The following is a 26,503-nucleotide window of genomic DNA, read 5'->3' on the forward strand; positions in this document are numbered from 1 at the left end:
TACTTTTTAAAGTTTTTCCCCCACATACTGTATGAGATACAAAAGAGATGCTGCTTGTTTAAATGTTAAAAACAGCACACATTTATAGGTTATTAGTACTTGATACAATGCAGAAGGACATGATACAAAATACTGACGCTTTTGACAATCTGCGGTAAGTACTAACACATTTTCAACAGATTAAACCTGTTCGCTTTGCATGAATTACTACCTAAAATGAATAACGAAAACTCAATTTGTTAACTGAAGTTGCTTTTTAACCTTGTTCAAAAAGCAAAAACTGGGTTTTTTTTTCCTTCTCAAATAGATGCTTTTATTGACACGTCTGACAAACTTCAATCTGAAAATTCCCAATGTAGCTAAAAGTTCAGGATAGCCCTAATCAATTAAAAAAACGAATCCATAAACTTCCAGTACAAGTAGCCATTACAAATTAAACACAAATAAAATCTCCACAACATATTTAAAAAGATACTTTCAAAAACAAAAAAAATCAAACATGTTTATGTCAAACAACAAAGTTTGCATTTACTGAAACCAGACAATTCTCGCAACACACATGAATGCAGGTAATCTTTGACTCATACTGGGCAGGAGGTACTGTTTGTTGAAGTCTCTTTGAGCCTGTCGCTAGGTCTGTTGCTTCACACAATCACACGTAGCCATTAAGCAGTAAAAGCCATATGATGGTCCTATAGCACATTGTTGTGATCGAGGGGAATCTGCGGAGGATCTTTGGGTTGGTTGTTTTGGTCTATATTTTGGTGTCCTTGTCCCAGATCCTGTTGATTCTGGGGTGGTACTTGTTGCTCTGGAGGGATGTCCTGATGTCCAGGGGGCAAAGGCTGGTGCTCAGGAGGGAGTGGTTGGTTTTGGCCTAGTGACTCTGGAACAGCATTTCCTTCAACTGTCAGAGTGATTGAAAGAATTTTGTAATATTACCAAATACATCAAGCTAAATTGACAGTAACAGCTTTGTACAGTGATAGAGTTCATAAGTATCATTATTTCCTTCTAATAAATTTATATAATAATGTTAGATTATAATTTTTTTACAATTTTTTCAAGGTGTTAAAAAGTGTGTAGGTAGGCTATTTTTCTAAAGCCATCTCTACAGCTGAAACGTGGAACAGAAGCAGCACAAAATTAATCTGAAGTTGCATATACGAGGAAAAGGCTTGTTTTCCCTTTTTTTCATGTGGCACAGAGGCGGCATAACTACACAGGACATACACTCACTAAGCACTTTATTAGGAACACCTGTGCACCTACTTATTTATGTGATTATCTAATCAGCCAATCATGTGGCAGCAGTGCAATGAATAAAAACATGCTTAAGATACTGTTCACATCAACCATGAGAAAGGGGGAAAATGTGTGATCTCAGTTATTTTGATCGTGGCATGATTTTTGGTGCCGGACGGGCTGATTTGAGTATTTCTGTAAATGCTGATTTCCTGGGATTTTCACGCACAACAGTCTCTAAAGTTTACTCAGAATGGTGCCATAAACAAAAAACCTCCAGTGAGTGTCAGTTTTGTACACAGAAATGCCTTGTTGATGAGAGAGGTCAACAGAGAATGGCCAAACTGGTTCAAGCTGACAGAAAGGCTACGGTAACTCGGATAACCACTCTGTACAATTGTAGTTAGCGGAATAGCATCTCAAAACCTTGAGGCAAATGGGCTACAATGGCAGAAGACTACATTGGGCACTTAATAAGGACCATAGTGTTCCTAATAATGTGCTCAGAAAGTGTACTTCACAAAAGTGGGTAAGAATGCATCACATGGACACATGCCATGCAATTTGGCAGCATAATTATGTTTGAACAGGAATCAGAAGAACATGATTTTACTGTTAATCACCTAGTGTACAAGCATCTGGCTGAATGAACTTTAACCCTGTTAAATTAATGCTTAAAATTTATTTTGAAATGTTTCTTCTTCACCACAATAATGTTAAACTAGAAATCATGTCAGACAATCTCACAATCAGTGCTCAATAAAACAACAGTTGCCCAATGTAACCTTTACATGCGTTGCATAATTTCTGATTCACAAATGAAAGTGTTACTTACAATGCATCTCAGGTTCTGGCTGTACTTGCTGTGTTTTTAACCGTTCCATATGCTCCACAGCCTGATAAGTCACACAGAATAGGGGTTTACTAATTTGTTAACCAAAACATTTCATTCACAGTGCAGATGTAAAAGACAAATGGTTTGAGTTACCTGCTGCAGTTCTATTTTCTGGGCATTGAGCTGTTCCTGCTGTCTCTCCAGTTCCTCTCTCTGTTTTTGAAGGTCAGCTGATTTCTGGTTTATGTCTTGCTCTTGCCTGGCCAACTGCTCCTCAAACTCTCTCATTTCTTCCTCAGTGTAAGCCTGGTTCTGTTCTAGAGTCTGAGATGAAGTATTGGCCCAAGATAATTCACTGTATATTTGTCAACCATCCAACATATAAATCCCAGTGTACACTGTACAATGTTGGCCACGATTTTGCTATCAGAAACAAATTTCGGGAACCGTAAAAAATCGTCTTTGAACGCTTTATATGACATATTCACCATCAGTCAATTAATTGCCACTCCGATGAAATTAAGCCTCTGATGGAGTTGTGATGGTGTCATTTTGTCATTGTCATTTTGAGTCGCAGTCATGCAGTGTGACAGCTCTCACAACAGCCGTCTAATGCTGAACCATCAGGAGCAGCAACTGAAGATGTGTGTTTGAAAAGGGAGACGTTCAATTAAAAATTTTATACAAGCTTGACTGTATGATATGCAACATAAATATCGCGTTATTCAGTGTTTGCTTTACATCATGAACATACTATCAGAATTTCCTCTAGGTCACTCTGAAATATGAGCAGTTCACAAATTCCCTTTTATGCCCAATCGTGACTCAACATTAGTGGCTTTCTTGGGTTTGTGTTGTACCGTTTTAAATTTGGTGTATCAATGAGGGTGTCAGAATGTAACACGATTGATTGCTCAGTCAGCACTGATCCCATGCACACTAATGTGCTGATAGCTCCCAAAAATCAGCTTATTTAAAAAATCTGACAAAGCAAGAAAACCGTGATTACATGACAATTGAAATAATATAGTTATTCTTTCATTTTGATGTGAAAATGTGAAGAGGTATGCACACAATACTTTGCACACAATGGATAAGCCATTAAGAACAACAGTAAAGGTGTTTAAATGCAATGTGCAATCGGAGTAATGGGCAAAAATATACCCGTGCTGATTTGATTTATTCTTAACAAGTTTATGACTGTACACCGATAAAAGAAAACTGCTTAATGCGTTTACATGTCCAAAAACATTGTCGGCTTATTTAGCATAATCAGAGTAAGAGCCTGCTCACTGTCATTTTGTGACTTATGTTCTAAGATTATATCATACAGTCTGACACAAAAGACATATTGTGCAATTTGACAAGCAACTATAGTGCTGGAAAAATAAAATGGTGTGCACCCAGCTGTTGTTTGTTGCATATGCTCATGAAAGGACATTGAGCAATGGCCTCATTACGTACTGTATTTGTTAAACATATCACCATACTCACTTCCCAGCTGTCCGGTTCCAGAAACTCTTTTTTCTTTGTAGCAACCAGGAACTCATCTAAGGACACCAGTCTGTCTTTATTGGAGTCAACCTATGAAGACCAGATGATTACATATTTAGAAAACTTTATAAGGATTTTGATAGTCACAGATAGGGATGTCCAAATACAATTGTTTAGATACTTCCTTTTCGGTACTCGCCGATACGATACAATTTTTTTATGTTGCAGTTTTCAAATGCAATACTGTGAGACTGATGTTTGAGGACAGCGTGTTAATTATGCTTTAGCAACTGTTACACAAAAAACACACTGACATAAAAAAAAGTGAATTTTAGTGGTTACAAAATTATAAAAAAGAAAACATTTCAAAGAAAACATTTAGAAAAAAATAAAATAAATCACAGTAAACAAATCCAAGAGAGCTGACCTGCTAACTTTATTGATTTCAGCAACAGTAACTCAAAAGACATTATAAAAAAACAGTAGGTCATTTTTAGCTTCGGATGAGCAGGTCGCTTTGGAAAAGCAGGTCGCTTCATGACACAGTGTAATTATTACACTGCAAAAGGCTGCGATTTAATTAAATAAATATGTAGCCTGTATGTGCTGCACGCTTTAAGGTGAATGCATGCTCTGCTCTTTGTCATTTATTACACACGGAGACTGTGCTTAATGTCCAGGATGTGTTTTCAGTGTATGAGCAGCCAGCTTCAAACATTCACTTTGAAGCGTGCAGCACATGCAGACTATATATTTATTTCATTAAATCGCAGCTTTTGTGGTTCAATAGTTATACTAGGACATTAGTGCCTGACCGTTCGATATTAGCCTTTCACCGATATATCGTATATGTTTACCGATATGGAAACATTTTTACTTGGGCTGCCCCCGACCAAATATTTTCCTAGTCGAATAGTAGTCGTTAGTTTAAGCCATTAGTCGACTAGTTGTTACACGTTTATGATAATAATTGAATTACTTAAATATTTTTTTTTTGGAGGTCGTCAGAAAATGGTTTAAGTTTCAGGACTGAGAGAGAGAGAGAGAGAGAGAGAGATAGATAGATAGATAGATAGATATATTGAAAGTGAATGGTGATCGAGACTGTCAGTCCTAACATTCTGTCTAACATATTTTGTGTTCCATATAATACAAAGTCTCACACTGGTTTGGAACAACATGAGGGTAGAGAAATTATGACAGAAAATAAAATTTTGGCTGAGCCATCACTTTAAAGAGATAGTTTACCCAAAAAAGGAAAATTCTCTCATCATTTACTCACCCTCATGCCATCTCAGATGCAGAACACAAATTAATATTTTTAAAAGGATATTTTAGCTCTGTAGGCCAAAATTGTGTTGCTCCAAAAAGCACATAAATGCAGTATATAATATAATACATAACACTCCAGTGGTTTAATTAATGTCTTCAGAAGTGATATGATTGGTGTGGGTGAGAAACAGACCAATATTTGTCATTTTTTGCTAGACAGCAGGGGGCGATATGCAGAGCATTTGAATCACCAAAAACACAAATTAATGTGAAAGTGATCGGTTTCTCTGTTTCTCATCCACACCTATTTCATCGCTTCTGAAGATACTGATTTGGCCACTAAAGTCTTATGGATTATTTTTATGCTGACTTATGTTTGTTTGTTTAGCTTTAAAATGTTGCTACCCATTTGGTTTATTACTCAACCTCATTCATGACATGTTCTCTCATTCGCAGCCTCTCCTCTTCCATTTCCAACATGTCATCCTCTTCATTAGTTGGATCATAGATCTTCTCCAGCTGGTAAGAAAAAATAAATCACAAAAGATTTATACTATATACAGTGACAAAAGAGCAATTTATAACCAAAAATTACTACCCATCTTATGAAGATATTTGTTATTATCATTAGCCGGTTTACCTCCTTAGTGAACAGGGCTTCCAACTCTTGCTCATCAAAGAAGCCATCTCCATTTGTGTCTGCAATACAAATAACACATTTTAAATAAATAAATAAATATATATAAATATAATATATATATATATATATATATATATATATAATTCTCTCAGCTAAGATTCAGCATAGCTGCATGGATAGCAGTAAGCTGAATAGTCTTTTACCATGCAGGTTGAAGAATGTTTTGGGGTCAAAATCTTCAGGATCAAGGCCATCAGCCTCCTCCCACACTTCTCTCAGTTGATCCTTGCTACCCTGTGGACCAAAATAATAAGTGAAGCACAAACCTATCCTCAGTGAAATCACTTGCATCAAGTAGAGTTTATGTCTGCACACTTACAGGGTGATTGACTTTGGGGTGATCAGCATGTTTCTTCTTCATCTCCTCATAGTGCTCCTCCTCTTTCCTCCTGCCCTCCTCATCAAGTGTCTTCAGGTGCTCCCGTCTGTCATGCTCCTTCAACATCTCGTACCTTTTGAATTCTTCATGACGTTCCTTGTCGTAATTCTCCAGATCTTTTGTAGCCTATGTTGTAGGATACAAAGTTGTGTATGACTAATAAATAATTTCCTTGATGTGAAGTCTTCAACTAACTGCTTTTTTTCATTGACCTTTTGTCTGTGGAACATGCAACAATTTTCTCTCTTTTATGAACAAAATGGCCATGCTGGTTTTTTTTTTAAGAATGTATAAGATGACCTTAAAGCACCATTGTGATCTATAATTTCACACATATACAGTTTTCTTGAGATATTCTTCAACAGTGCATGTGAAAGATTGCTGTAGTCCTTGGGACTTACTGGTAATTCTAAACATTTTCAACCATTATATGTGAAACAACCACATTATATATTCTTTCAACACATTGATATTTTGATCTTTTGATCTTTTAGCCATGTTTTTATTCAAAATGAACTGATCATGATCAACATGAGATGACTTCATCCTGACTTTAGGATTACAAGGACCAAAATTCAACAATGGGATTATGCAGCCATTCATAGTAACAGGCACTGCATTGAATGAAACATGATGAGGGAAACATGGAAACTTCAAGTAATGACATACCGATTTGATGAGTCTGTCCAGATCTTCCACCTCAAATGTGTGAGGGTTCATGTGGTTTAGATATTCAAACTGTTTGAGTAAGGCCTGGTGATCTACCGCAATATCTGATAAACACAAGAGAGAACTGTCTTCAGAGAATACTTTCAAATTATGATCTGTTTAGTTTTAAAGACAATTCTGGTTTCGATTCCAGTTCCACTAATAAATTCTGGTTACTTAACAATTCCATTAAATGGATAATCAACAGCAAAACTCTGAATGTTTATCTTCTACAACACAGTAAGTATTCATACTGATTTAAGTCTCACAAAGCAAATGCATACATAATACATTAGAGATCCATTAAATTTGGATTGCAAGCTTAATTATAGCCTAATTTCTGTAATGTGCCAAATGCCGATTCAGTGGTGACCCAGCACCGCTGCTAAATAGCAGCGCAGGAAACATTGTCCAAGAATTTTAGTATGGCGAGTTGCCCTTTGTTGAAGAATAACAAAATTCAATGCAGACGCTCTGAATAACGACTGGTTCTTGATTCCCGACTCTGCACTTCATACACTGAATCTTTAAAGAGTTGTGCCTTATTTAGTGTTAATGTTATGGTCATTCATTAATATGTAATAACATATAATATCAGTGTAATTAATATCATGTTTTGTTTTAAAGGAAAACTTCTGCTATGACAGTCTAAATGGAGTCTCTCAAAATTGAATTGTTAGGGATTACTCTTTAGTTTTTAATGGATGCATTCCCAGATAGCACACGACACGTCCATTTCCAAGATGTCTGTTTTAGATATTTTTGTCTGGAAAGCATCAAAATCTTATTACCATCAGCTAAACATCTTAAAAAGATCAAATTTACAAACATTTTAAATCACAAAGATCTCAAAAACATTTGCTGAAGGTCTTATTGACATCCGAAACATACTTATTGACAAGTCTTATAGATGTATTGCAGAAGAGCACGCAAACAATGTAAAAAAAAAAAACATAATACATCTTCCAGATGTAAACACACACATCAAATAGACGTCTGGGTGAAGTACGTGTGCTATCGGGGTTAACAGGGCCATTTTTGAATGGACCAGGCAGTTATAAGACAAAATAGAATTAAGAAACAAAACGTATCAGCAAGTGTTTACACAACACCAAAAGCAATCGAAAATCAATTTAAAAGCTTTTAGGTATTATTTTAATGGCTATTCTTACCATTCCCTCCTTCAATGTCTTGCTTGGCTTTGATCAGGGTCCTCAGACGACTGACCTCTTGCCTTTTGAGTTCGTCCAATTTGGTTCTCACGTGGTGGCTGACAAAGTCAAGCTCTTTAGCCAACTTTCCTTGCTGAAATCAGCAGGAATCACCAGATTAGCACTGTGTGACCTTTGTATTGCTGCTTATACAACACAAACAGAGCCTAACTCTTTCTTACCTTTATATCTTCCATGTCTGTGTTGTGGAGCTTCTCTCTGAAATGTTGATCTTTCTCAAGGAAATCAATAACTTCCCTGAGATAACGGTCATAATGCAGTCCAGTGTCCTAGAGTCAAACATATTCATTTTTTCTTTTAAGACAAACAGATAGTAGGATCAGTTGTAATGCTTTCAAATGGTTTAGGTTGTTGCCCACACAAAAATAATGAAGGAAGCATATGTAACAAGCATATCTGTTTATTAATGTCCTGTCACTTATAATAACACTATAAATTTCTAGCAGGGATTGTTACATTTTATTTTAATCAAATAGCTGTTATCTTACCGCAGTCTGGGGTGGCTCTTTGCCTGTTTCCTCTGGGAGATTCACCTTAGTTTTGTCTATACTTATTGGCACTGCCTTGGCACAGGACAGCAAGCTTAACAGCACAAGGCAGCTGGTGAAGAGTCCCTTTAAACTGGACATCTGGATAAATAAGCACACACGGGCGACATGTTAGACCGAAAAGAGAACTCATCATATTAGGTATTGAAACACACTAGCTGTGTCTCAAAAAATAGTGAGCTGCCTACTTACCTAGAAAATACTTAATCAAATCGAAACAGGTTTTGCATTTTAAAGACATCAAACGAATTCGAATCGAACAAATTGTGATTTCGAATTTTTCGCGATGACCAAATAAGGCTCTTTTCAGTCGGCAGATAAAGAGCTTCTTAAACAGATCAGCAGTCCAATAAATCCGTTAACAGGCCGCTAGCGGGACACTGCAAATATAAATGGCTGGAAAGACAAATTGGGGCCAGGGTGGCTGATCTCGACACAAACTGTAGAGGCTAATATCATTAGCTTTTGCACTGATAGCGAGTTCATACCAGACCTAGCAGCGAAACGCATTGCTAACAACTTTATAAGGGGGTGGGAGTTCAATAGTTGATGCGTTATGTGTGTTAAGGTAGCCGCAACTATATTCACATTAAATAATGGCACTTACGGTGTCTGGTCGGTTTCAAGCGAGCTATCTTGGGTGTTTTCTTCTTCCTTTCATTCCCGCTGGTTTCCTGGCTGTCCGCTATCTCAGACTGATGTTGACGACTTGCTGGCGAGCTGACTGACTAGAGCAGCAGGAGGAGACAGAGAGCGCGTCCACGTAGATCAGGCGCAGGTCGGAGTAGTGACACTAGCTAATGTTTTCCTTTGAGACGTGATCTTCCTCAAGGGAGTTTATGGGGGATTGGGGCTCATGAAGTCAAATCATAAATTGCGCTGTTTTACAAACTCAGGACTGATATCTTGTACTATCTGATATCTGAGATATTTGTACACAAAAAATACATCTAATGGTTTAAACCTGTTAATTCCATTGTTTGGCACATTTAAATACAAATAGAGATATGCCCATGCAATATCTAAATAATATTCAACAGAAATAAGAATCCAGCAATCCCAAACGATAGACCTTTTTCACAGAACGTGATGACGCGTTTCCGCCTTATTTATCAGCGTAAATCTCGCAAATGTTTTTTATTATAATTTTTTTTAAATAATGAGTATACATTTATAAAATGTGTTATATTACCCTGGAATTAGTTTAAAAAAATGAACCACAGCTTCGAGGGGGTTTCGATTACAGCTGCTGAGATAGTGACAGTGGCATCTTCTCCCATCTGACTCTTAATCCACAGTTCTCTATGATTTTATTCTTCTGGAAAGTCCTTCAAATGTAATAGTGGACTTTTTCTTTTGATTTTGGAGCAAATGGTTTTTATTAAATGGTGAATTTAATATTCGCTGTGGACTCCCATTCACCGCTGTCAAAGTTTACCCTGCAGTCGCTTACTTCCGCGTTTCAAAACACTGAGTGTGAAAAAGGTCTATTGTGATTGGTCAATCCTGACCAGCGCTGAAAAAAAATAAAAAATTAAAAAAATCAGTTACCACGTGACAAGCCGTCAACTTGATTTTCAGTAGAAGTCTGGACAATATTTTACACATGAATGACGCTGAAAAGCTTTAATAACGATTGGATTAAATAACACAATGATGAGTTAAAACTGGAAACATTTTATTATTCAGACTATCGTAGACTAAACCTACATTTCAGTTCTCATTTAGAGCCGTCGGCATTTCTTAGAGCGCCGCCTTCTAGTAAATTTGAAAAGATTGAAAAATCGAAAAATCATTTGGAGAAGTATCAAATTTAGGTTCAGTTGAATTTGCACCTAAATAATATTAATGTTTATTATTATTTTTATTATTATGATGATGATGATCCTGATTGAAACAATTTACACTATGCATGGATCACAATGAGAAAAATAACATTTATGACAGATTTTATGGCAAGGAACTATGCCCAAATTAAATTAGAGGACATTCAAAGAAAAGATAATCAAGTTACTGAAAGTACAATTCGAATTATTATTTTAAAATAAAAAAATAATTTGGAATATATTAGCCTAAATGTAAAATGTTAAGGCTTTTCTGGCTTTTTGGATAGAAGTCATACATTCTATTAAATTAGTTCAGTAGAATTTCCCTCTGGGGATAATCTGTTTGTCCTTGAATTAAATGCGGCTCTTTGATTGCTACATGGATGCTTAAACCTTCCAATACAGATTTAATGTTTAGTCTTTATGACTATTTGCATTTTTAAGTGATTACTCAATTGACAAGACGACCACAATAATGCATTCCTTTGAACGACATGATATATATACATGTACGTATCATATAGGATATGCATATATATGTGTATACGTCTATGTATATATATATATATATATATATGTATATATATATACGACCTTATTTGTATTACAATGGCTCGACATAACATTTTTGACAATTACAGGGAAAAAATATCAAACGCAACATTAAGTGACAGCGAAAAACAAAAATGGTAATAGATGTTTAAATATCAATAAAAATTGTGAAGCAGTCGAGGTTCCTGCATTAAAATGTAATTCAACTTCAAATAGGATGTGCTATTTTTCATCACTTCCGCCTCTCTCGTTCACTTCCTGTGGGCCTCAGCTCGATCTTTCTCTTTCCTCGCTCTCAAAACCGCCATCATGGGTCGTATGCACGCTCCTGGGTAAGCGTTTATTTTACTTTAAAAAGTACTGTTGCGGACCCTACGGCCAACCCAAAATGCTGATAGCCATTTACCACACTGTTTATGCTTAAAATATGTATTTAAATGGCGCTGAAATGGTTTTAAATAGTCGGAATCTGCTTCCACGTTGTCTTCCTCAGAATAGCGTGATGGCAGCACATGTGTCTGGGGCTGCAGACTAGATGCTTAGTCTCAGTTTGTTCGATACTGGAGCCCGACCACACATTAAACTTTACGATGTTGGCAGTTTTTGTGAATAAGACGTGAATGTTCAAGTATCACTTCAAAAACATTTACTTAACGTACATTGATTCATCAGATGTGTTTAACGGCTCTGAAAGCTCTGATCAACTGCTTTTTAGAAGTGTTATGAGCCTTATTATCAAGTGTTCTCACGTATTCAAGGAATTTTATTTGGTGATAGGAGAAACAAGTGCACACAGAACTTAACAGTGAGTCACAGAATATAAAACGAAGTATTAGTATAAATAGACACAAGTAATAGGACATATTACGTATGTGCAAGTGGTATGCAAGGTAGGGGTATGTACAGATATTGAATTAAATCGACTACTCATCGGAGCATTTAATAGACAAGCGCACATCTCACATTTTATGTTTTGAATGCTTGTATCCTTTTTTTTTTTTTTTTTATTCTTTTAACACATTCTTGGTATTACCAGCTGTCAGGTACCATGTTAAACGTAGCTATTTATAGAGGGAAGCACGTAGATGTACAAATTCACAATATTGTAAATTAATGTTTGTTTTATTCTGGAAAACTTATTACACTTTCCCTCGCCCTCAGCAAGGGTTTGTCCCAGTCGGCACTGCCCTATAGACGAAGTGTCCCTACAGTAAGTCCTTTGATTCAGATCCCATATTCTCTGCTACTGTTGGCCTTAAACATTAGCTATAAATCTGCGCAACCCAAACAATTAATCAGTTTGTATTTCCTTTTAGTGGCTTAAACTGACATCTGATGATGTCAAAGAGCAAATATTCAAACTTGCCAAGAAGGGTCTGACCCCCTCACAGATTGGTAAGTTGTGACTTGCAATTAAGGGAATTTGTACCATGAGTTTTGTTTGATAACTTCCAGTGTAGAACTAATTTTACTAGAATAGAATACCTTAATACTCTTTGAAGTGTCTTTTAGTTCTGCTTATACATTTTGACAGGCTTGATGGCTCCAAGCACAGTATGATTTTATAATAACACATTTTCTATCAATGTGTACTCTGCAGTAGTTATTGAATTCTTTGTAATGGCTCTTTCCTTATTAGGTGTGATCTTGAGGGACTCTCATGGTGTTGCCCAGGTGCGTTTTGTCACTGGCAACAAGATACTTAGGATCCTGAAGGCCAAAGGCCTTGCCCCTGACCTGCCTGAGGATCTCTACCATCTCATCAAGAAGGCTGTTGCTGTGAGGAAGCACTTGGAAAGGAACAGAAAGGTAATGGAACACATTCATATAGGTCAAGAATCTTTGCTGCACAGGTGTAGGAAAGCTATGCCAGTACAGCTCTTCCATTGCTTTAATGCTTTTCCTGGCTGGCTGGTAAATGTCCTGCATGTTGGAAATCTTTTAGATTTTGATCTGGAGAAATCAATACAATGGCCGTTTTAAATGGTTTTGTTTTACATTTGTGTTTTTGCAGGACAAGGATGCCAAGTTCCGTCTGATTCTGGTTGAGAGCAGAATCCACAGGCTTGCCCGCTACTACAAGACCAAGAGAGTACTTGCACCCAACTGGAAGTAGTGAGTGTTTAGATTACAGAGTGCCTTGTTGCAATTTAAAAACCCGAAGGCCTTGCCTATATGCAGAGCACATTTCATTGTCCCATTCTTGCTCTGTAAGGACTGAGATATTTCTTATGTGCTAGATAAACACTGGAGGTAAATTAGCAGTTTGGCTTCATTGTGCCACCACTGCCAGTCCCCTTCATACAAATGCTGCTTTGTCTTTTAAAAGTTGTTTTAATATTTTTTTTCCATGAAGGAACATTTAATTGATTGATTTGTTTTGTTTCTAATCCACAGCGAATCCTCCACAGCTTCTGCACTGGTGGCTTAAATTTGCAATTTTTGAACAAATAAAAAGTATTTGGATCAATTTAGGAATTCGCTGTCAGACTTTTTCTTTCTTTTTCACATTTTGTACACCAGACTCCTAGGGTAATTTCCCTATTTTGTACTCCAGATATTTAAGGGAAAGTAAATTACAGATTGCTTTAATTCCAGCACAAAGTGTTGTATATTCAGAGTGTTGCACCTGTTCAGCCAATGAAAGTGCTTTTTAAGACTATAAATGGGTGAGTGAGTGTCATTTCAAGAGCTCCTCTAGTAAACATTATGGCTAAGAAGTAACTATTAGAGGATTATAGGCCACGATATACTTCCGGAGAAGGTCTTCGTTCAGGGGTAAAAAGACATTTGAAACAGCCATCACAGGTTGTGGTTTGATGGTGTTTGTGAAAATACACTGTTTTAAAGATTTAAGAAGCAATATTATAATTTATGGATTTATAGAGCACAACATAGAAATGAAGCAACCTGGTTTTATTATCTGTATACATGGAAATTGCTTTCAGTGAATGGCGAAATATTTAGTAAGGAATAACATTTCCTGGGAAAACAATCTGTTCTTTTACAAAAAAAATGACAGACAAACTTATGTGTGCAGATATGCTGGGTTATGAAACCTTTGAAAAGTAGTCACAGAGTTTCAAAATAATGCATATCTGTTTACCTTTTAACCTTTGATTTGAAGATTGGCTTATTAAATGCTACGTTAAGTTTGAATTCAATTGAAATGGTTATCTTCAGGTACAAAATTTCACAGGCCCTACCTTTCTTAGGCTGGTTTCATACATGTAAGGCCTACTCTCAAAACTGGTCCAAACTGTTATAGAGCTAATTTTCCACTAGAGGTCAGGATTCACTAGCCAGTATCTGTTTGAGCTAACACTACCAACAGTGCTGAAATTCTTACAGAAGTGTAAAATAATCATACAAATATATGTTGTAGAAGAGAATATATTTTAATGAACCAGCCTTTACTTTTTTTTATTTTTTATAACAGGAATATTCATATTTGTGATATTTATGCCTAAATGTGTCTAAAGGGATAGTTCACCCAAATATTCAATGAATGGCTTCTGCTGAACACGTAAAGATTTTTAGAAGAATATCACAGCTCTGTAGGTCCATACTATGCAAGTGAACGTTGACTAAAATTAAGCGGTTGTTCAAGTGCTTTGATTAATGTCTTAAGTGATCTAAATGCTTTTGGGTGAGAACAGACCAAAACATATCTTGATATCGGCAGTCTCAGAGTTTAACTGAAATTAGGTCGTTTATTTAATTGGGATCTAAAGTTTTCCACAAAATGTTCAACTTGGTAGTACTTTCACAAATTGATGTGTACATAATGTCATATGATATATAGAATGCATTTAGGATGCTCTTATATCAGCAAATGTATTCATTATTAATAACACAGCACATATTAGATGAAAAATGCCTGCATTTTGAGTTTAATGCATCCTTGTTTAAGTCTAACCTAGACCAGTTTCTGCATGTTAAGAGAGCCTCATCAAGCACACCATAGTAAATGAATGGTGCATGCATAGAGACTGGAAGAAAACGTCTTGACGATTGCGGATCACTCTCATTCTACACGCAGTGATTTAACTGAAGTTGCCTCAGTGTTACCTTTGTCTCTTAGGAGAGGTTCATACTGAGTCACCTTGCTGCATTGTGAGCTGTTGACAGTAGTGAAGAAACCAGCAGCAGTACTTACACTGCAGAGCGGTGCACTGCGGGTCTGATTGTGTGGGATAAGTGTAGACGAAAGACTGTTTAAGTGTAATGGTATTACAAAAAGCCCCTAATTCAAACAAGCGTATTAGCCGGGCATGCATAGTGGTCTGTCTGAGGCATATGGTGTATTACTTACCAAACGGGGCATAACATGAAATGTGGACTGGGGGTCTGCACTAAAGATCCACAGGACTAGTTTGCCTCTGTAGGGTTACAGTCCTGTCAATCATACCTACTCCCAAATCAACTGTGCTGCTCTGATGAACTGTCAGCCAAAGTCAAGTGGTCTGGCTTTATAAAACTGCAGACACAATGTAAAAATGCCCTCAGTTGATTTTGAATATAAATACATACATATATATTATTATATAAACAAGGGTTTCAATGATCTTAGAATATATCTAATGAGTTGCTATAGCATATAGTTGCTATTGTTTTTTGTCTAAATATTCAATAATTTTTTTTAATTTCAAATGTGAGAATAAAGGAGACAGTGATTAAAACTAGCTTGCAATCCAATACTGTACTATTAAGTTCAGTTGAAAGAAAAGGGGAAAAAAAAACATTTATTTGATGTCAGAAATTAAACTGAAAAAACTGGCAGCCTTTGTAGTACTGCCTTGTATTGCGAGTAGAATTTCAGTAATGCGTGGCAGATAACTGCAGCTTTAAACATCTTTTTCTTCATCAAATGTCTCTTCCATTGGATTTTCAGACATCTAGAGGGAATCAACAGAGAAACATTGCATCAAACCAACAAAAGGCATGCCAACAAAAGTTCCCCCTTACTCCAAAGGCATTCTGTGCTAAAATATTTATGCATCTCTGAAGTGTTTGATGTAGATTTACCACTGGAATCAACTGACTGTTTTGGCAAGAACAGATTGTAAAAACGGTGTAAATCAGAGATACAAGGGGAATTTAACTTTTAATTTTGTTTTGTTCAATTGAAATGTTTCACAAAATCTCTTTCCATCCATGAATTTGTTCCAAACAATTCATATAATGTTAATATAAGAAACTAAAACCACACATCTGAAAATTAAATAGCAGTGACATTTATTTCATTCTAAAATGCAATCTATATCTAGAACAGGATATTAAACGTATACGATATATGCAAATAGAATAATGAAAGAATTGTGAATGCAAAATACCATAATAAAAGACATATTTGCCTGTCAACTGTTTCCACTAATACAGTCCCTACGCTGTGGTACATTGACACATGCGGCATGACTTTGAACTGTGCCTCATACACAAGGCTGAAATTTATGGGTGGCAGGAATCTGGACAAATCTGGTTTGGTGCAGTGTAAGCATTATTGTTATGTCATGGTTAAGATGGCTCACACTCTGCTTGGACATCTCAAGTGATGGAGATGATAGATTGATAGATTGACACCAATGTCACCTTTATTTACCCTAGCACACAAACAAGAAGAACAAGAAGCTTCCATATATAACTTAGTCCTTCATTGATTAAGCTTATACTGTACATACATTTGCCTAAAAATGCTACCTGCTTTTCAGAGATTATTTTCAGAATTAATTAGTGCTGGGGAGTAACGGATTACATTTATTTTGGATTAAATAATCACATTACAATAATGAAGTACTTGTAATTAGATTAAATTACATTATAAAATACTCATAATTTTATTATATTAATTAGGAAAAGGCAGTAAATTGTTTATAATTTATTAAGCCCTCTGATTCTACTTCTTTTTAAATATTTTAAATTTTTGGAATTGATGGGGTTGGGGTGGAATTGGACAAACAGACCTGATACTAGCCACAAGCCATACACTGAAGCTGGAAATCCATGCATGAGTGCAGAACCAATAGCATTAGTGCAGTAATGTTAGATTTAGCTTTGCAAATGGCTTTTGTTCTCAGGTTAAAAAATGTACATGAGTGTTCATTTGTGACAACTTTTGCAAATATAACTGGTCTTATCTGTTACATGCATTTATGGCTTTTGTAATGCCAACATTGCAATTAGAACATTTGAATGCCTTTTTTCTTTACACAGACAACAGACAAATAGTGAGTAAAACACACACACACACAAAATAATTTCAGCTCTCATATTTTGATCCATTAAGTAAATTTGTTACTTTAGATTTAAGCAACATTATATCAAAATGGTACGATCATATACTATTAAAATGCATGTGACATATAAAAAACAAGTATTAGGTCAGAAGTATTCCAAAAGTAATAAAAATAACAATCACACTAGATTACCTTAAAAATGTCATCTAAGAGACTATGTAACTGACTAAAATTATGTCATTTGTAATCAGTAACAGATTGCAATTCTGAAGTAATCTACTCAGCACTGCTGTTAATGTATTTAATATGTAGCCTTGTCATGTAATTCATAAAAGTGACAGTAATCTATATTGTAAAATATAATGTAGTCTAAAAATAAGTGGGGTTTTTTGTAATCTGATTACATAGGCCAGTGGTTCCCAAACTTTTTACAGTGGCGTACCCCTCCAAACATTCAAAATCCTTTCATGTACCCCCTCTTTAACTCATAGATAACATTCAGGAATTTAGAAATGATTTATATTTAACACAATTATCTTTGTAAAACAACTCCTTTGTATTAAATATGTTATATTTGTACATGTTTTGTACATGTTATATTAATCATATACTGTACATTTCGAATAAATGGCTTACCGATTGAAATGGGTATGCTAGATATTATATAACTGCATAAATTGAAAACTCCCCCCTCATCGTGTTGCCATGAGTATGCAAGAATAGCATTCAGTTCTGTGCCTGGAATTGCGCATCATTGCAGGTACAGCATTGCCGGCTGCTTTGAGCATTGCAGGTAAGTATCTGTGCAATAGCGCAGTCAGCTCAAGGGGCTTTTTATGTCACTTTTGACACTGTTAGCAAAGTTGAGCTCATTTGCAGAAAAGAACATCTTGCAGCAATGTACAAACTGGTCTCTAGTGTTCGAGCAAATGTGTGTGAAAATGACTGAGTGTGAATGTGGAAAAATATTTGGCCGCACTGGATGTCTGACACCTGTCATCAAAGCTTATGAACTTCTACCATCAGACTCTAAACTCCCTATACGTCTAACATTAAATACAAATTATGTTTTAAACTGCAAAATAAACCCTGAGGCAAACTAAAATCTTGGATGTGAAAGTGTAGTATCAATTTGACTTGCTATTAGGGTCATAGCATGGTAATCTGGTAATCTGGGCCTCCTGACTCTATCTTGCTCTGGGCCCCATTCCTATTAAAAAAATCCACTTCAGAATTTGTTGTGAGGCCCCCTGGACCTTTGGGTCCCTAGAATCATTTCCACCTTTCACCCCACTAGCTACAGCCCTGCTTGATATCACTAAGCTACATCACCTAGCTGTGTGCTGAGCTGGCGAAAAAGATCCTTGTGTGATGGGTGATGCATGAGTAGATATTTTTTTAACCGCAAAAAAAAAAAGATTATTTCATTGCATATTTATCTGACCTTTATGTCACAACCATTATGGTGTTTCTACACTAGAGTGCACATAAAACAATTTGCCAGTGAGAAATACATGAACTGGGTTTGAATGTTATTATAGACTCTGATGAAATTAAAAGTAAATCTCAGAATTTTATTTGCGTACCCCCATTGTCACCTCACTTACCCCCAGGGGTATGCGTTCCCCCGTTTGGAAAACATTGACATAGGCTAATACAAATTATGGCACCAATGTTACATTTCTCCCAACCTAACAGAAAATAACATTCACATTGTTACATTAATAATACTATTATGTTGTTATCATAGTTTCAATTATCATTGACATGTTTGTTATGAAGTAACAAACATATCCCTCAACAAAATTAGAAATTTTTTTTTTGCACGTGCTGATGTTGGATAGCACATGATTGGCTGCTGCTGTAATCAGTCATGTGATCTACTGCTATAGCACTGCGCCACTGCGGGAGTCATGCAAGTGTTTTTATAATTTATAATGTTGAATTTCAATGAAAGGTGAGCTGTTTTAATACCTGTTGCAATAACTATTAACCAACTGGTCCAAAGTAACTTTAGTGGAAGTATGGTCAGTTTCCCTCAACATGTTCCACAAAGTCTGACAACGGACGTTTCAGAGGAAGTGTCCAAAAAATGTATGGTCTCTGTCAAACAGTTTATCAATTCATTTATATTGTATAATTATAATGTAGCAAACCTATATTTTGTTAAATATTTAGCTTGAAAAGTGCTTGTGCTATAACTAAGTAAATATAAAGTAAATCTTATCGTCTTTCTTATAGTATAAGCTCAACCGTCAACTGTCTATAAATAGCATGGCCAAGTGGAAGGATAATCAGCTGTTGTTGCAGTTGGATTGTTTCTTTTGTTGTGACTCTGCCCTGCCCTATAAAGAATTTTGGCCAGGTGTGTTCCTGTTGTTATCATTAGGAATGGGAGAGTCTCTAGGTACAGTAGTTTTGTGTCAGAGGTACTATATCTCTTACTATGAGATATTCTGGCACGTTTGGTTTCATAAGGGGGTACATCCTTGTCCAAAAATTAGCTCTTGCTCAGGTGTCTATTTACCAGCTTTGGAGAGTTAGGTCAGTTCATTCTGAAAAAATAAAAACCTAAAAAATCTTTTGCATTTTCATTAGCAAAGTTTATGGCCTCCATCTGTCTAGGCAATGCAGTAAATACATGAATACAACAAACAGCATGAATGTGTTATGTCATGCTTAAATTGAGGCCTAAGCAATGGGAATTTACAAATGGAAACATTTCAGAGAACTTGACTTTTTAAAGATATTTAGGAAAGGTGGATAGAACATAAGCATAATTTATGTGTGGGACAAGTGGGCTTTGTCCCCACCACTTTTTGCCTTTGCCAAAAGTGTTTTTTTTCTTTTGTATGTATTTTTCTGGTTGGATCAGTAAAAATTATGGTTGGGCCAAACAAACAAAACATATATATATATATAAAAATTAAAATAATATCTGAACCTGAATAAAGTCCTTGAGTCCTGTATTTTTGCAAAGTGTTAACAGAGCAGTTCCAACTCTGCCCTGATTATGCATTAGAGTTTCAGAATGTGCTTGTGACTCGAGGTGGACTTAAGGAATGTTAATCTTTACAGGTTTGTAACTGCTTGATTGAGAGGGTTACTTTTGAAATGTATTCCACTACAAATTACAAAATACATGCAGTAAAATGTCATTTGAAATGTATTCTGTTTGCTCAAGGTCTGTAACGTATTCTAAACACTTTGGATTACTTAGATTTTTTTTTTCACTTGTTTTTACTATAAAACTCTGCCAGTACAGTAAGACAAAATACACATGTTAAAAATACATTCTCTGAAAAACCTAAATACTAAATTATGCAGTGTTATTTCTAAAACAAGATCAATCAAATTGATCTTGTTTTTTAAGGATTTAAAAAATATATTTTTTACAGGAAAACAATACAAAATGTATTATCAAGAATACATTTTTTGCCCTAATTTCAAAGGTCTTACTAGAAAAAGTAAGAAAAAATTATCAAATTTTCTTGATAAAAAAATATGATCGTTCTTGGTAACATGTGCATGTAAAATGGATAGAAATAGCATTTAAGCTTAGCGTAAATCTGACAATTTACACAAGGTTTATTTCTTATTCTTCTGCTCCAAACTTACTTAAAACTTACTTCTCTGTCTGCTCGTATGAATGTAACACATAATAAGAAAGTGTTCATTTATATGTAGAAATGTTTTCCAACTGAAAGGACTAAATATTAAATGAAACAAATGACAATAAAATTCAAAGTAATCTCTTCAGTAATCAAAATACTTTTTGAATGTAACTGTATACTAATGACCAATTATTTAATTTTTAACTGTAGTGGAATACACTTAGCCTACTTATATTTTGAATTTTAAATAAGTAATCCCATTATATGTATTCAGTTACTCCCCAACCCTGTTTAAGTGTAACTCAAATATGTGAACACAAGCATGAAGTAACGCTCCTAAAGCACTGTCTTCTGTCAGAATATCAGGAGGAGTGTCGTGTGCGACATCTGTGCACTGGCAGCATCAACATCCCGCCTGATCAATGATACCCTCATTCTTTTCTGTTGGCTTTATAAACTGTCTGGGACAAAGACTTTCTCCTCAAAAAAGTTTGGCCTGCCCCTTTAACAGCAGTGCAACCCTAGTGGCGATTATCGGACCGTCCGATTCCCTGGAAACTCTGCGGCGCAGCTCTCACTTTAAACCGGGATCATGGCGGCTCCGCTCGGGCGAGACACACTACCTGATCACTGGTCCTACGGAGTATGCGGAGATGGCAGGGTCTTTTTCATCAAGTGAGCAATCGAACGAAGACTTTAATCGCGATAATATAGAGTTGAATGTATTCCTCATTAATCCGCACCTTTGCTATGGGTCTCGTAACAGGTGTTTTTCTTTTCTTTTCTTCCAGCGACAGAACTCGCAGCACTACTTGGCTCCATCCCCGCACTGGCGAACCTGTCAACTCAGGACACATGATACGATCAGGTAGGGTAATAAATAGTGCTTGCTGTTTGTGCGATGTAAGTGTGTTTAAAGTGAGGAATGGAAAACACGTCCTCTGCATAATGGATGGGCTACTTTCTGTTTCAATAGAAACCTGCTGCGTCTTAATGTAGTTCTGTCCAAATATTTTTCTCCCTCTAGATTTACCGCGGGGATGGGAAGAGGGTTTCACAGAGGACGGCGCCAGCTACTTTATAAAGTAAGCCATAGTACATTTCTGTTTTGTCCTTGTGGGACCGCGAGGATGCCAGTGCAACTGCAAAGCCCTCCCCAACGCGAGCAAACACACGCCTCTCTCAGTGATCAAGAGTAGTGAAGGGTCTGAGCGCTCTTCACCACGTGTGTATTGAGATTATGCATAGATTTGATACGTGAAGTCAGAGGCGTATGTTTACTTCTGATTTGCTAGTGTTTATAGATCTCTACATTGTCATTAAAAGAGAGCAAGGACCTGTGGCTATGACATCAGACAACTGATATCCATTAATTCCTCCACCCATTGTTCATCCATCCAGTCCCCTTTGTTTTTATGAGATCAAATTTGAATAACTGGGCTTAATCAATGTTATCTGAGACATTATTGTGAAAGAATTCCTTGAATAACACAGAAATAAAAGCAAATACAGTATGCTCTTTGCAATTAGATTAATTTAGCAGTTCCATAGATAATGCTTTCCCAGATAATGTTGTAAATATGTATTAAATACACTTGTATTAAGGAGCTGGCTCGTGCTCAGAAACCTTTTAGATTCTAATTACGTCTTTCTTCTGAAAAGTAGTGTTTTATTGTCTAAAATATAGAAATGCATCGACCAGTTTGCATAGTTAGAGATTCTGTAGAATTTAGAAACTGACAGAATACCACAATTGCTTATTACTGGCATCAGCATTGCATTCTTTGCGGTTTGTCTATCTTCCTTTCTCAAATAAATGACATTAGATATAGATTACTCTTGATAATGGCGTGTAAATCTATTTAATCTAAAGTGTTTGACTGGAACAGAGTGCTGAAAAAAATTGGAATAGACAGCTAGAAAAAAAATTCACATCTCTACAGCAAGTTGGTTGATTTTAGAGCACACTGTACTGTTTACAGTCACCCAACATGGGAGACAGGCAGCACATTACCTCTCTGCCCACTTAATGGAGGAAATAAAGGGCACTGCCCAGCAGGACTGGATGGGCCTTCCCATTAAAATTCACTTATGAACGCCAATGTGCTGGACCATAACCCTCCCCATTTAGCTGTTTTTCCCCCTCTGTCTGTATGTGTGTGCGCTCATATGCCCACATGATGTATGGCACGATCACACACTCACATTTATTGTGATTTGACTCTCCAAAGTCACTTTACCCATATAGCTCCACTAACCAGAAGTCTAAACCCATCATCATTGCCAAAGTATCAGGTCATTCTCTGTCCTTTACTGTATGAGCTGTTCCATGTGACATGTAGATGCTCCACACTTCATTAGAACATTTTCTGTTAGACATTTTCCTGACAGATTATTTGTTTGTGAGACACATTGCACTTTATGCCCAAGAACACACCAGTAGTCACAAACAAATAGAGGTAGCAGGAGCAAGTGGGAACCAGTGTGAAGCTAAATATAATGATCCCCCCTCAAAGTGAATCCATGTGCATTGGAATTGTGTAGAATTTGTTCCTTCTTTCACACAATAGCCATGCAATGATTTGCTGCAGGACTGCAGTGAAGAGAATGTTTTTCTTGTGTCTTATTTTCAGTATTAGCTTTGGAGAGCCCCTGAATTCATTCAGCAAAGTATATATAAAGAGCATCATTCTACAGTAATGGATTATGAATTAGAAGTGCAGTTGAGAATTTCCCTTAGCTGCAGTTTGTGAACTTAAGATGTGTCTTTATTACAATTGCACATTTGTGTTGTCAAGTTTGATAAGATGTAGTAGTGCTCCTAGTACTCTCTGTAGTACTCATAATTTCATTCAATTTCATTCAAAATAAGTCTGACATTCTTCAAACCAAAATGGTAATCGCAGTGTGCACATGCTGTCTGACAAATCTAACGATGAGGGAAAAACATGACAATCACCCCGCTGTCTCAATGCTCCACTCATGTAGCCCATGCAATCCAGAATGCATTACTGCCTTGCTCTCTGCTTTGCATCTAAACAGCACCACTTTCCCATAAAGCTGTTTATTTGTTAGTTCAATGCTCCACTGGTGTCTGACCAGCAAAATGCATCCAGACAAAGCCACTATAGTGAAAGGGGGTGTTTTAAAGGTCAAAGAAAATGATTTTAGAAATGTGTTATTGCTGACAGTTTTATTGTGGGCCATGTGAAGGGACTCATTGTGCTGCGTCTGGGCACAGTTCAATTCCGAACAGTGCAGCTCTGAGACTCTAGAGAACCGAAATGTCAAGACTGTAAAATAATGCACTTATTTGTTAGCTAAATGACACAATAGTTCCTGTTTTGATCTGGGACATTGCTGGACATTGTCTTTGTGTCATATTATTTTATCAGGTTTAGAAAAGGTTTTCCTATTTGTCCCCTTTTCGGTATGGGGAGCGCTTGATTCCAATCCGGTAATCTGCCCATTTTATGGTTTCAATTGCATGGTTTACTATGTGTTTATTTGATTCAGTTATACCATAGAAGTTACTATGCAACATTTGTGCCAAGACTGACAACTGTTATTGGCTGTGTGTACTTTATTTACCCCTCACTTCAGACTTGGTGTGAGAGATTACCTTTTTATTTCTTTGCCATCCTTCTGTAGTTTTATAAATCAAAATTCATGGCAGGAGACTGTAAATTATGTACAGTAGAGTATGGGATGTTGTAGTGTGTACAGCTGAAGGGAAAGAGTGATGCTTAATCTGTCCTTAAGACAAAGCACATTTGCTTTACAGTAGCCACTCTCGAACCACATAATATTTCTGCTGATGTGATTATTAGTTTTGTGGTTAATGGGCTCTGCATCCTGCATACTGGATTATGATCCAAGGTATATTTGATGTATTGCAGACTTGGGATATGCCAAACATTTAATATGTCCCATTCATGTCTATGTTTATCTAATTAAGAGCTATGAATGGGGAGAAAGGCTCCTAGATTTTCCCACTCATTTCCAGCTTCACAGAGGCATGTGTTCTCTATCACTATATTCAAGTCCCTTTAAGGCAAGTTACTCAGGCAACTCTTTCCAGTAAAGGCCCCAATATACTAATGGAGAAATTCTTCGTTTAGAGGTAAAAATAATTTCTAAACAGCTGAGCAATGGTATACTATTGTCGAATATCCAGACACCCACTATACCTCTGTGGGAGACATTTAGAAGTATATTTAAAAATGAGGACACTTATAAAACATTAAAAATGTGTTATCAATGACTTTTTGCCTCATTCTTTGAGGAGAATTCACACGGGTTGGGTAAAAGATGCTGTTTTAACCACACAATGATGATTTAAAGTAATATATATGCAGTAGAAATGTTTAATTCATCTTGTTTATATTGTGAATTCATTGTGCTAATGTGCTAATGTGGTCATAATATGCACCGATTACACTGTTATTGTATTCTATGATGACACTGATACTACTGCAAAGATGGATGTATAAAAGAGTTTTAATATTCAAAATACAGACAAAATAATGTCGATAGAGTCTTATCTTTTGGCAGATGAGTGAATTGGCACTTGAGATTATTTAAATAAATGTGATTTTGCAAGACATGGTCTTGGAAAATGGCTCTATGCGAACGATCGAACAGATGTAGGTACATTTGCACTAGCTCGCTAATAACTGAACATCTGTGTGTTCATGTTGAATACTGATTAAAACCCTAAAAAAGCAGTAGGTGGAGCTTCAGGCCACACCCACTGATGACGTGGACCAATGGCAGAAAGAAGGTGTTTTAGCAGCCATTTAGAAGTTTTCCTAAAGTTTTGCCCAGGTGAGCTGTTACTAACCACAGATTTTGTTCTAAATGACATCATACCCCTTAGTTTTTCAATAGAAATAAATCGGGGCCTTAATGCAACCACAGCTCCTATTTGCTTGAAACAGATGATTCCAATTCAGGTTCTTTTGGGAGCCCAGAAAAGAGCTGAGTTCAGTGTGAGATATCACACAAATTGAGCTGAAAAAAGTTTGTTTATGGGGTTGAAACACCATGTTTCCTACAGATTATTGGAGATTTGTGCTTCCTTAAATTTTCATCAGGATTGTTGTATCAGGAAAAAATAATAAATTATGATATTTCATGGGTCACCGTAGGGCTGGGATGATACGCTTATCTCCCGATTCGATACTATCACGATACTTGGGTGTTGATTCGATATTTATTGCGATTCTTAAAAATTGTGATTCTACAAGTATTGCTATTCAATATTAAAATTTATCGCGATTTTTATTTGTTTGCATGGGAAACATTTGAATCATACACTTATAGAGACTGTATATGTCAGATTTACAAAAACAATGTATTACATCTTTCTGAGTTATATTTCAGGAGCATCGTACTGTACTGTATATTTGGTAAATAATATACATTTAGAAGGAAAGTGCTACAGTTGATGATATAAAGTACCGTGGCACCAATGTGCAAATCATGTTTCGAAAACCTGTATTTTCCACCATGCTATATGGATGAAGGTCTTTGCAGATAAAAAGAGCAATTGACTTTGTGATGCGTTTTGCTTTCTCTGAACCACTGGGTAGTTTATTCACTGTCCCTTCCAGATTCCGTTGGCTTGCTGCTGCTACAGGTTGTTTGGCTAACACCACCTTTAGCGCTGGATGGTGTCAAGCAAGAAGCACTTTTCAAACGGCTTGAAACGGATACGACATCATGTAATACTCATAGATGACAACAAATACATTTGCCCCTTTGAATAAAAGTGGTAACTTTTTTTGTCTATAAGCAAAGACTAAATTAAAGTAATTGAATATGAATTATATCGATTCTGGAAAAAAAATGGATTTCAAA

General features: G+C 36.3%; 3 protein-coding genes and 1 non-coding gene across 17 annotated transcripts in view; 3 read left to right on the plus strand and 1 right to left on the minus strand.

The window, feature by feature from the left end:
- Window positions 1–54: 54 nt before the first annotated feature.
- nucb2a (nucleobindin 2a) lies at window positions 55–9,240 on the minus strand. Its single transcript, XM_052145874.1, has 13 exons — window positions 9,021–9,240; window positions 8,354–8,494; window positions 8,027–8,134; window positions 7,806–7,938; window positions 6,595–6,698; window positions 5,866–6,051; window positions 5,690–5,780; window positions 5,487–5,545; window positions 5,273–5,365; window positions 3,575–3,664; window positions 2,234–2,404; window positions 2,081–2,141; window positions 55–907 (listed from the first exon to the last, which is right to left on the minus strand). Exons 2-13 carry the CDS (start codon window positions 8,492–8,494, stop codon window positions 693–695), a joined length of 1,452 nt encoding a protein of 483 aa, XP_052001834.1. The 5' UTR covers window positions 9,021–9,240; the 3' UTR covers window positions 55–692.
- Window positions 9,241–11,047: 1,807 nt separating this feature from the next.
- rps13 (ribosomal protein S13) lies at window positions 11,048–13,265 on the plus strand. The gene is made up of 6 exons (XM_052148623.1): window positions 11,048–11,123; window positions 11,953–12,001; window positions 12,108–12,186; window positions 12,431–12,600; window positions 12,806–12,906; window positions 13,189–13,265. Exons 1-6 carry the CDS (start codon window positions 11,101–11,103, stop codon window positions 13,220–13,222), a joined length of 456 nt encoding a protein of 151 aa, XP_052004583.1. The 5' UTR covers window positions 11,048–11,100; the 3' UTR covers window positions 13,223–13,265.
- LOC127619827 (small nucleolar RNA SNORA19) lies at window positions 12,972–13,100 on the plus strand. The gene has a single exon (XR_007967623.1). It is a non-coding gene; the product is annotated as a small nucleolar RNA SNORA19 (small nucleolar RNA).
- A 7,966-nt stretch (window positions 13,266–21,231) lies between the features above and the next one.
- Window positions 21,232–26,503, plus strand: part of plekha7b (pleckstrin homology domain containing, family A member 7b) — a 155,497-nt gene continuing 150,225 nt past the window's right edge. For all 14 annotated transcript variants that reach the window (XR_007972587.1, XR_007972583.1, XR_007972588.1 and 11 more), the window contains exons 1-3: window positions 21,232–21,316; window positions 21,433–21,509; window positions 21,669–21,726. Coding sequence is in view for 4 of the 14 variants with exons in the window: in XM_052150056.1 (XP_052006016.1) it covers window positions 21,234–21,316; window positions 21,433–21,509; window positions 21,669–21,726 (218 nt within the window). In the remaining 10 variants the exon portion in view is untranslated. The remainder of the gene's footprint in view (window positions 21,317–21,432; window positions 21,510–21,668; window positions 21,727–26,503) is intronic.

Source organism: Xyrauchen texanus, chromosome 2 (genome assembly GCF_025860055.1).
Source record: "Xyrauchen texanus isolate HMW12.3.18 chromosome 2, RBS_HiC_50CHRs, whole genome shotgun sequence".
NCBI lineage: Eukaryota > Metazoa > Chordata > Actinopteri > Cypriniformes > Catostomidae > Xyrauchen > Xyrauchen texanus.

Bases quoted from the DNA above. Each gene is read 5' to 3' on its own strand.
- nucb2a (XM_052145874.1), bottom strand. From the start codon at position 8,494: ATGTCCAGTTTAAAGGGACTCTTCACCAGCTGCCTTGTGCTGTTAAGC. The intron at 6,699-7,805 runs GTAAGAATAGCC...TGTGTTTATCAG, and splicing joins AGACATTGAAGGAGGGAATG to ATATTGCGGTAGATCACCAG. The intron at 3,665-5,272 runs GTTGAGTAATAA...TGGTCTTCATAG, and splicing joins GAGAACATGTCATGAATGAG to GTTGACTCCAATAAAGACAG.
- rps13 (XM_052148623.1), top strand. From the start codon at position 11,101: ATGGGTCGTATGCACGCTCCTGG. The intron at 12,002-12,107 runs GTAAGTCCTTTG...ATTTCCTTTTAG, and splicing joins ATAGACGAAGTGTCCCTACA to TGGCTTAAACTGACATCTGA. The intron at 12,907-13,188 runs GTGAGTGTTTAG...TCTAATCCACAG, and splicing joins CTTGCACCCAACTGGAAGTA to CGAATCCTCCACAGCTTCTG.